This window comes from Chrysemys picta, chromosome 14, assembly GCF_011386835.1.
Source record: "Chrysemys picta bellii isolate R12L10 chromosome 14, ASM1138683v2, whole genome shotgun sequence".
Classification (NCBI taxonomy): domain Eukaryota; kingdom Metazoa; phylum Chordata; order Testudines; family Emydidae; genus Chrysemys; species Chrysemys picta.
Window position 1 is genome coordinate 45156680 of NC_088804.1, and position 10219 is coordinate 45166898.

The window sequence follows — 10219 nt, forward strand, 5'->3', positions numbered from 1 at the left end:
TACTTCCCCCCCCCCCCCCCCCCCCCCCAGGACCTCCTCCTTATAAAGTACTTGTAAAGTATCTTCAAGGTGGAATTTCTTCATGTGAAGAGGAGTTCTGGCCAGTAGTTTTGCCTCAGAAGTACTTTGTTGTGCAGCTCTCCAGAGGTATCTGCAGCAGATAGTACGTGGAGAAACATTAGCCTGTGGCTAGGACTGACACAAGCCACTGTGCCTAGACAGAGCTTTGCAGTGAATACACTTGGTAACACTACTTATTTGGCTGCTAAGGGTTATGCAGGCTGCAGGAATAGAGTTCTCCTCCCCCTGTATTTTTGGGCTAATGGAGGGCAGATAATTCACCTCTTGCCTTATGAGTTGAGAGAAGGATTTGCTAAATAAGTACCATTTCCCCTCCCAGTTACCTAGAGGATGAGTGACAGGTACCAAAAAGAGGGCACTACCAAGCAAAACCAGATATACTTCAGCTGATAATTGGCTTTTATTAATCTTTTTCTTCAACTGCCATATCTCTGACTCCACCCTGCTGCTTCGTGATCTCATGTGATGCTTTAGAGTAGAGACCGGTGCCAATTAAGTAAGAGAAACACTAGAGGCTTCACTTGTATTCACGGGGGGGGGGGGGGGGGGAGGGGGGAGAGATGTTAGGCAGTGCTGGCCAGTCATGTTGGTTCTGCGTGTTTTCCATGTGGTCAGTGCTAATGAAGGGATGCTATACATAGGGGCTGCTGTGAAATGACATTTCATTTTGAAGCTCGTTCATAGAGCCACTGCCCCATTTTATTCCTTAAAAAAGTCAAAGAAACAAACTTTTTAAAAGAGTAAAGTTCACCTTTAATTGTTTATAAAGAATACAAGGAAGAGCTCAGCATTTAATAGCTTTACTGTAAAGTGTGGAAGCTTTATTGTGAGATCTGACAGAAGAATTTTCATAGCTGAACACTGTTTTCCAAAGTCTCAGATCTTGCTCAGTCTCCACTGATTAACCTTGCTCTTGAGGCCCAGATCAGACACGTTTTATACAGAAAGGCGCCCCTGCCTGTCCCTCAGAGAGTGAGAGACAAACAGAGCATAGGCGTGGAGGGGACCGAGTGCAGGCACCCCCCTTGCATAATCCTATTTGTAAATTTATCAAGTTCTGTTTTAAAATCCTTTATTCCCTCACTGCTCCTATTGCAAGGCTTTTCCAGAACCTTCCATCTCTGATCATTAGAAACCTTATTTCCAGCCCAAATTTACTCAGGCCCAGAAGAGAGGTTTATATCACAGATTGGTCTTAAAATGGAAACAAACTTGTCTCTGGCATTGCTTCTCTATCATAGTAATATAAATACCTGGCTCAAAGGATTAATACAAGCTCTGCACTGATTGGAAGGCATCTATTTGTAGGTCAACTCTCCTAATGGAGTCTTCTGCACAATATGTTCCTAGCAGAACTACCCTGTGCTATAAGAAAAAGTGACCGGTGTACAAGGGGGCAGCAGAATGACAGCTGGTGATCTGGCACAGAATTTTATAGGAGTAATCTTGCATCATATAAACTTATTTTTCTTCAAGTGATGGTCCCTGTTGTATACTATTGAGGGGCTTATGCAGGTGTCCCATGTGTCTGGAGCTAGAGAATTTGAAAATAGTAATATCTTTTGCCAGCTGAAACTACAGGGAGACTTTACCAAGGGGGAATGTATCTACCCATTGGGGAGCAAAACAGGAAAGTGCTGTTAACACTTCTGGAAAAGCACCATGGGACCCTTATTCTGGACAGATGCTGTTTAGAGCTCTGAGCACCACAGTCCCTTGACACCATTAGCTGGAATCAGTAGTGATTCACTGCCTGCAGCACCCACCCTGGCTTTCTAAGGAAATCTCCCATCAAAGGATTGAGCAAGCTTGGCTTAGTGCTGCTTCAGACAGAGCTGATGAGAATCCAGGTTATACATCAGGCCAATTACTTTATGGGACTCTGATCAGTCTCTAATATTTTATCATCTAGTTCTTCCCTGCATTATCTCAAAAAGCGACTAACTTTGGCAGCCTGTGAATGAAAGAATAAAAGTCAGTGAAAAGCACATTCTTATCCACAACATTCTGCTTAGAAATAGTATACCTAGAGAAAGAGTTGGCCTGCAGGTGCCACTGCTGGTGGCTAAGACCGCTTGTTACCCTAGCTCTGCCTCACATGAGGAGGCCATCTAGTACTCGAGAGCCAAGAACACTAAACTGTTTCACTAGCTGCACCACTGAGCTCTGGAAGATCCTGATAAAAGTTCATTTTTCTATCACATTGTAGGATGAGAACCACGCTAATTCCATAAAATGGCTGGGAGTCTCCCAACAGTGGCGGCATCCCCAGCAGTGCCTGCCAGCTCACAGTCCATTTCATCCATATAGCCTCTCTCCCTTTGCAAAGATCTTTGCCATTACTTTGTAGGGTTGTGTGTAGCTAGACGCCTAGCGCTGTGCAATAGGCCAAACATGCCAGGAGCCAGCACATGGCTTCCAGAAGCAGCCATTTCCTAGCGAGACAGCTTCCAGAGGCTTGGACTTTCCAACAAGGAAGCGAGTATTCAGATCTCCAACAAGAAGATGGTGATGGTGATCTGGATTTGCACCAGTGCGTGGCCCTTGAAGGGTCAGTAGTAATAATCATTGAAGCCACCAGCTGTAAAGCCAGCACTGAATCCAGAAAGAACAAAATAAGAAGTGACCACACACGAGAGCCAGAGCATTCAGTAACATCTGGATTTGCTGCACCACACCTGGGTGAAATAGACAATGCTGTGACATGCCTCCCCTTCACTTCAGCCAGGCCTGACCTGTCCTCCGAACACTCTGGAGTGCCCAAGCCTAGCTAGCTAACTCAGCTTGTAGCAGAGGTAGAAGGGCTAGAAAGTCCTAGCTTAGCTCAGCTAGCACCTGGGGGGCCAGTGCTGGGTCTTTTCTAGTGCTTGGCCCAGCTCCAGCAAGGCTCTCAACCAGTTGGAGGCTGTAAGCCCATGTTATAAACAAAAAAAACCCTTCAAGATACTCCTGTCTAGCCATAAACAAAGGGCAGGCGGTGTTATGCCCTCCAGCATGAGAACACATGGTCTACAGAATTTAGGTAAATGCCTGTCCACCCGGAGCTCTGCTCAGACAAGGACCCAGCTATTTCTTGTTCCCTTGAGTTGTGTTGGGCCTTTATTACAGGGAGAGAAACAGCACAGTCTGCCTTCCACACTGGCAAAACAGTGCAGAGGAAAAGCAGAGACAAGAGGAGGAAAAAAGCAACAGCACTAGCTTACACCAGAAATGGGTCTTCCTGCCCCTCTGAGCCAAAGGACGAGGCCACCTGCCAAGCTAGCTGGCCAACTCTCCACATGTAGCAGAAGGAGAAAAAGGGTGGGGGGACGTGCCGTTTGCCATCAAATACCGCCAGGCTCCAGCCGTTCCCACAAGAGGGCCTACTCCATCTAACTACGGGCTGCCAGCCCCTCAGCTGAGCACCACACTCACCATACCAGGGATCAAAAGCAACACAGCCAACACATTGCTTCAACATCCCCCTGGGGCTGAAGCAGCCATTGTTAGGGATGCCAATTTTGGGTGGATGTAGTCCTGGAGATTTTCTCACGTGACAATCTTTAATTCCTGGAGACTCCAGGATACTCCTGGAGGGTTGGCAACCCTAGCCATTGTCCCTCTTACAGTTCAGATCTGTAGGGAGCCCTGGCGCACCTACACTTTGGCCATTCAGCTAAGTGGTGAGGACAGTGTCCCACCACAGTGGGATTGTCATAGAAACTGTATTTAATGGGACAGTCTTCTCTTGTTTCCACTGTGATCCATTACATTCCCAGGCCTTCATGCCATTTCCCCATGGGTTGGTCACAGGCTCAATCCTAGGTGCTATTGAACATGTTCCTATAGTGTAAAGCCCTGCCCTGTGCGGGGGCTGTCTGGCTAGGCTCCACGCAGGCATGCAGCACTCAACTAATCATTGGGGTCACACGCTAATGCCTGAGTGACATCACTTTGCTTTATGGCAGTGGCTGTCAAACTTTTGTACTGGTGACCCCTTTCACACAGCAAACCTTTGAGTGCAACCCCCCCCCCTTATAAATTAAAAACACTTTTATATATTAAACACCACTATAAATGCTGGATGCAAAGCGGGGTTTGGGGTGGAGGCTGACAGCTCGTGACCCACCATGTAATAACCTCAGAACCCTCTGAGGGGTCCTGACCCCCAGTTTAAGAACCCCTGCTTTATGGGAACAATGGTTGGTGTTTGTCCTCACTCACCCTTCCACTAATGATCGGGTTTGTAGAATCATTTTCTTATACAATCAATTACATTTAAAAAAAAATAAGAACCATTGTTTAAAGGTGACCTCCCTGATCCCCGCCATGTGAGGAAACACAGGATCAGAGGAGAGCTAGTGGCAGGGTTTAGTGGCCGAGCCTGGGCTCTCCTGCTCCCTGCACTGCTGTAGCAAGCAGCTGGGAATCAAAGTTGTTCAAACATGCAGTGATGGGAGGAGAGATGAAGTCCCATTGTGCTTATTTAAGGTGAAGTGAAAAGCTCAGTCTTAGCTAATGAACAAGGGATCTTGCCAAGTGCTGGTAGTTCTACCTTGTACGGGAGGAACGGGACTGTGGCCAATGAGAGAGCTGGGACATCTTGCTTCAGCAGATCAGGGGATGGAGGCGCCCCTCTACTCCCAAGATACTGAGCTCAGCACAAGCAGTAAGCTAGTCACTGCTAACAGAGGCAGAGCCATGGAGCAGATGTAAATTATGGAACTAAGAATGCATCTGTTCCGCTCACATGCACAAGATTTAAATGCAAGGGCTGGTTAAAAGCAGCTTGGCTTGGCTCTAGCTGGAGCTGTTCTCTCAGGGTAAGGGTGCTTGTTGTGGCCATGGTCCTGTGTTCTGATTGTAGCAGTGCAGATGCAATGTCCTGAGCCAGGGGAAACGATGCTGCCCCTTCTTGGTGTCCAGGCTGGCAGCCACAGAGAGAGATGAGCTGGTAGAACAGCTTGGGTATGCACAAGCCACCCTAAAACTCATACATCTGCACTGGCTTCTCTCTCAGCTGACGAACTGTTTTGTATCCCCTGATAGCAAGGCCAGCACTGACCAAGAATGCCACAATGGCAATGCAGCTAAAGAGCCCAGCTGCGATCTCTGCCCCATGCACACTGCAGCTGAAGCCTTGGTAGCCTTTGCTTTGGTAGAGATGCTCTCTCTCTTTGCACACTGGAGAATCGTAGGCATCCAACAGATGGTGGAAGTAGAAGTAGAGAGCAGGCAGGAAGCCAAGTGCAATCAATATGTCCAGGGTGCATTCGAGCAGCAGCCAGGCTGGGAAATGCCATGGCAGCCGTAGCACACCAACCAAAACCAGAAGGCAAGAGAAGGCCATCAGGGCCCCTCCCACAGCCATTGCTGCCCTTGCTGTCGGCAGCTTTAATTGGTAGAACTGTGTGTCAAGTTGCTGGGCTTTTTCCCCCTCTGCCCCATCAAAGCCACTATAAGCCCCTCCATACTGGTAGTAGTAAATGCCCCCCAAGCTGGGAATGCCGGTGTAACCGCCTGTCGAGCTGTAGGACACAGAGCTGCAGATCAGGATCAGCATGGTCAGCAGAACTTCCACGAGCTGGCAGCAAGCTGCAAAGATGAACAATTCAAAGGCCAGTTAGCAATGGGTCTCTTATTGAGAAGGTCCCGCACCCCCTATAACTATAAGAGGGCTGGCTTCTCTCACAGCAGCACAGGGGCATGAGGGAGGGTGTGCCTGTTGCTGATCATGAATTAAGTAGTTGAAGTTCCCTGTCACTGTGGGAAAGATGACCACAGGACAACATGCAAGGACACCTTTTCCTCACGGCACTAACTTGTGCATTTTCCCAGGACTGCAAAGCCCAACTTCTTCCTTAGATGTCTGATGACAGGGCAGCCATACAGCATAGTGGGGAACTACTCCTCACAGTCCTACTGTCAAGTATATTTCAATTGTTGAAGTACTTGGAGCTCTGGAGAGGGGCTTGCAATTGTTACAAATCCAAATAAATCAAGAAGCTTGATTAATACGAGAGCTCCTCACCTGCCCTCTGAATGCAGCAGGCGGACCAGAAGGAGAAGCCAAGTTCCAGCCAATCTGCTTTAGGAGGGAGGAGAGACAATTTTGCTTTGATCTTTATATTTTAAGGGCCTTTTTTCTTAGGTGCTGAGCACCCACAACTTTAGATAAATCCATGGGACCTGTGGGCACTCTGTCATGCTGAGGGGTGTGACACAGCTACCTTGACAGACAGGATCAACAACTCACTAATGCAAACAAGCCAGCAGCCCCAGAACAGGAAATAAAGGCAGCTGTTAGCGGGCTCTGAAAATCTAATTTGTTTTACCTTGCTTCAAACCCCATGAGGCACGCAGCCTTACCAAGGGGCATCCCTCATCACCACTGTATGCCGTGGACAGGGCAAGCCTCACAACTTTGCCAAGCACTCAGCCACTTTGGAGTGCAAATGAAGAATCCACCTGAGGCAGGGCCAGCTGGGAAGACCCTGTATTCCAAACCTAGGGAAGAGCCAGTTGCCTGGCTGGGAACACGCTATGCTCCTAGCCTTCTCGTCCCTGAACATTCAGAGCCAGCAGTAGCTGCACATGCTGCTGGATCCAATTAGCTCCCTTCAGTGTCCATGGGGGTGTACGGCAAATTAACTGTGCCAAACATCTCAGCCCCTATACCCAAAAACTGACAATCTATGCACTTGCTCCAGTGGAGGGAAGAGTCTTAGGAGTGAAGGGTGCACAGAAATTTCACCCTCACGCCTGGAATAAAGGATAAAGGAACTTGGTCAAACACCCTCCAAACTGTCCAGTCAGAGAAGGCAGCAGAGAGCCCAGGTGATGGCCCAGTACTGTGCACGGGCAGCTCTATGTATTTTGCCGCACCAAGCACGGCAGTCAGGCAGCCTTCGGCGGAGCACCTGTGGGAGGTCCCCGGTCCGGCGCCTTCGGCGTACCCGACGCCAAATTGCCGCCGAAACCACAGGACCAGCAGACCTTCCGCAGGCATGCCGCCGAAGGTAACCTGACTGCCGCCCTCACAGCGACCAGCAGGCCGCCCTCCGTGGCTTGTCGCCCCAGGCATGCACTTGGTGCGCTGGTGCCTGGAGCCGCCCCTGGTACTGTGTGCAGGCCCTGACTTTACCCCTGCGCATTACATGACAGCGGCGGAGAATACAGGAGGCAAGTTGCTGTGCAAGGCTGGATTTGCTGTAAAACAATACGAAGGAGAAAGGGGGGCAGCTTTTTAAAGTAGGAGTCTTGACAGCAACTTGACTCTTTCTGAGCAACTAATTCACCCATGCAAAGGCACCAAAACCCTCCCCCATTCCCTGCTCCCAGACAGGTTTCTGGAGGAGTTTTATTGCACTGATACGGGACAAAGTTCCATCATCCACTGATACAACCCCTTTTATGAGCTTGTAATAACTACCTGACACCCTTTATCTAGCCTCCTCTGTTCTCCTCTCAGCATCAACAGCAAATCCCATTCCTGCTGCTTTGCTGCTCCCTGTAGGTTGATGCCCACCACCAAGTCACAGGAGTAGAGAGCCATATGCAGCTAGCCAGAGCCCTCACCTCAATAACCCACACTCAGCTTAAGGCATGAGCTAGAGTGAGAGTTCACCTCTTCCTTGCCCTTCTGCAGCACGCACGCACCCTAGCCCTGGGATCAGCAAGTGAACAGCTCTCCTGGAATCAGGTGTCGTCTTTGTCTCAGAGGATTTGGGACTATTGGAATGCGGAGGATCCCCAGCAAGCAAGATACATCCCAGCTATCGACCTGGCTGCGGGCATGGCCATCTCCTGGGCCTAAAATGCGCTGGGTTCAAATGGTTGCGTGTACACACACAGGTTAAAGAGCACTGGGTTGAAGTGGGTCTGTGTGTGTACACACACACGGGATGAAGTGGGTCTGTGTACACACACACACACACACACACAGAGGTTGAAGTCCACTGAGTTGCAATAGGTCTGCATATGCATAGATTCGGAGATTCCAAAAACAGAAGGGACCATTGCCATCAGGATAAAGTGCACCCACAGACACACGCGAGTTAAAATGCACTGCATTAAGTATACACACACAGGTTAAGTATGTCAGGTTACACACACACACACAGGGTTAGTGTGCCAGGTTACAGTGGGTTTGTGTATATACACACACACAGGGTTAGTGTGCCAGGTTACAGTGGGTTTGTGTATATACACACACACAGGGTTAGTGTGCCAGGTTACAGTGGGTTTGTGTATATACACACACACAGGGTTAGTGTGCCAGATTACAGTGGGTTTGTGTATATACACACACACGGTAAGTGTGTCGAGTTACAGTGGGTTTGTATAGACACACACAGGGTTAGTGTGCCAGGTTACAGTGGGTTTGTACACACACACACAGGGTAAATATGTCAGGTTAGGTCCTAGCCCCGGAAATCAAATTTCTGAAAAGGAGTAGGGTTGCTGAGGCATGCAGGTTGTTAGCACCACCTGTGGGGACCCTCCTCTGATTGGCTGTTTTCTCCACTGCCCCACTTCCTAAGCTACAGCAGCCAATCAGGGCTCTCCCTGCCCCCCACAGGAGCAGACCTCATTCTCCCAGGAGGAGCTGGGGGAACAGGGTAGGGCAACTAGACAGCAAGTGTGAAAAATCGGGGGGGAATAGGCGCCTATATAAGAAAAAGACCCCCAAATTAGGACTGTCCCTATAAAATCGGGACATCTGGTCACCCTAGAACAAGGCGAGCCCAGCAGCTCAAGACACATGTCCAGTTACTGGCCAGGGGCACAGAGGGAACTGGCAGGTGCCTGTGTCCAGCCTCACCAGGACTAACAGCCAAGAGGCAGCAGGGGCAGCAGACCCCTCTCCCCCCACTTTAGACAGGACACCTGGCACCCTCAGCCCCCAGACAGGGCCCTGTGCACTATAGGAATTAGTGCAGACAGAGCATCCGCTGGGTCACAGGCAGGTGAGTCTTACCTCTGGCTGTGCACAGGTAGCGGCACTGGTAACACTCCAGCAGGCCCGACGGCTCTGCCTGGTAGCACTCCGGCCTCTCGCAGCTGGGTCCACGTATGGGGGATGGCAACACAGGTGGGGGCTCCTCACTGCCAACCAAACACAGAGACTCAGAGGTTGACCTGGCAGGGGTCAAAGCAGGTGGGGGAGAGGGGTTCAGAAGCCATGAATAAGGGGCAGGTCTGAGGAGCAGAGGGATGGGGGGCAGAGATAAGAGCCAAGGCTGGGGGTCAGAGGGTGCTGGGATGGGGGCAAGCAGGGGCTGGGCTGGGGCAGGGTGGGGAGATGGGGGCAGGGGTGCTGGCAGGACTGGGAGGCTAGGGGCACTATGGGGCAGGACTGGGAGGTGGCCGAGGGCAGAGCTAGAGGGAGACTGGGGAAGTGGGAGAAATGGGATGGAGGCGGGCGCTGGGCGGCAGGTGGAAGGGCAGGCAGGAGGTGCTGGGAAGAAGCAGGGGGAGGGGCAGGTGGGGGCGGTGGCCAGTGGAGAGGGGGTTATGGTGGGGCAATGGGGGTGGCGGGCACTGGGGTGGTGCAGGTGGGGGGGCTTGGGGCAGGTGGGCCAGTGAGGGGGCAGTGGGGGTGGGGACAGGGGGTGGGGGAGGCAGGGGGACTGGGAGGGGGTGGGGGCAGGCAGAGGGCACTGGCAGAGGATGGTGGCTTAGAGTGACCAGATAGCAGAGGTGAAAAATCGGGACGGGGGGGGGGGGGGTAATAGGAGCCTATATAAGAAAAAGCCCCAAATTTCAGGACTGTCCCTATAAAATCGGGACATTTGGTCACCCTATGGTGGCTTGGGGCAGGAGGGGGCGCTGGGGGGGCAGGCGGGTGGGGCAGGAGGGGGCGCTGGGGGGGGCAGGCGGGCGGGGCAGGAGGGGGTGAGGACAGAGGGTGAGGGGGGTTAGGGGGAGATGGGGGTCGGGGGGGCTGGATGGGGGGCAGCTCTGGGTCGCGCCAGGCCCCGCCCTGCTCTCACCGGGGGCCCCGGGGGGGGCCGCTCGCCGCGCGCGCCCTGCCCGGCTGCTGGGGCCGCCTCCGCTCGCGCTCCGCCATCTCGGGCCGGGACTGAAGCGAGAGGCCCGGGGGAGGGGGGGCTCACCTGGCGGGGCGGGGCGGGGCCGGGCCGTGGGGGCGGGGCCT

General features: G+C 51.8%; 1 protein-coding gene across 1 annotated transcript; it reads right to left on the reverse strand.

Moving 5' to 3' along the window:
* Positions 1 to 810: 810 nt before the first annotated feature.
* MARVELD3 (MARVEL domain containing 3) lies at positions 811 to 10212 on the reverse strand. The gene is made up of 3 exons (XM_065567434.1): positions 10056 to 10212; positions 9041 to 9168; positions 811 to 5655 (listed from the first exon to the last, which is right to left on the reverse strand). Exons 1-3 carry the CDS (start codon positions 10130 to 10132, stop codon positions 5045 to 5047), a joined length of 816 nt encoding a protein of 271 aa, XP_065423506.1. The 5' UTR covers positions 10133 to 10212; the 3' UTR covers positions 811 to 5044.
* Between the last annotated feature and the right edge of the window lie 7 nt (positions 10213 to 10219).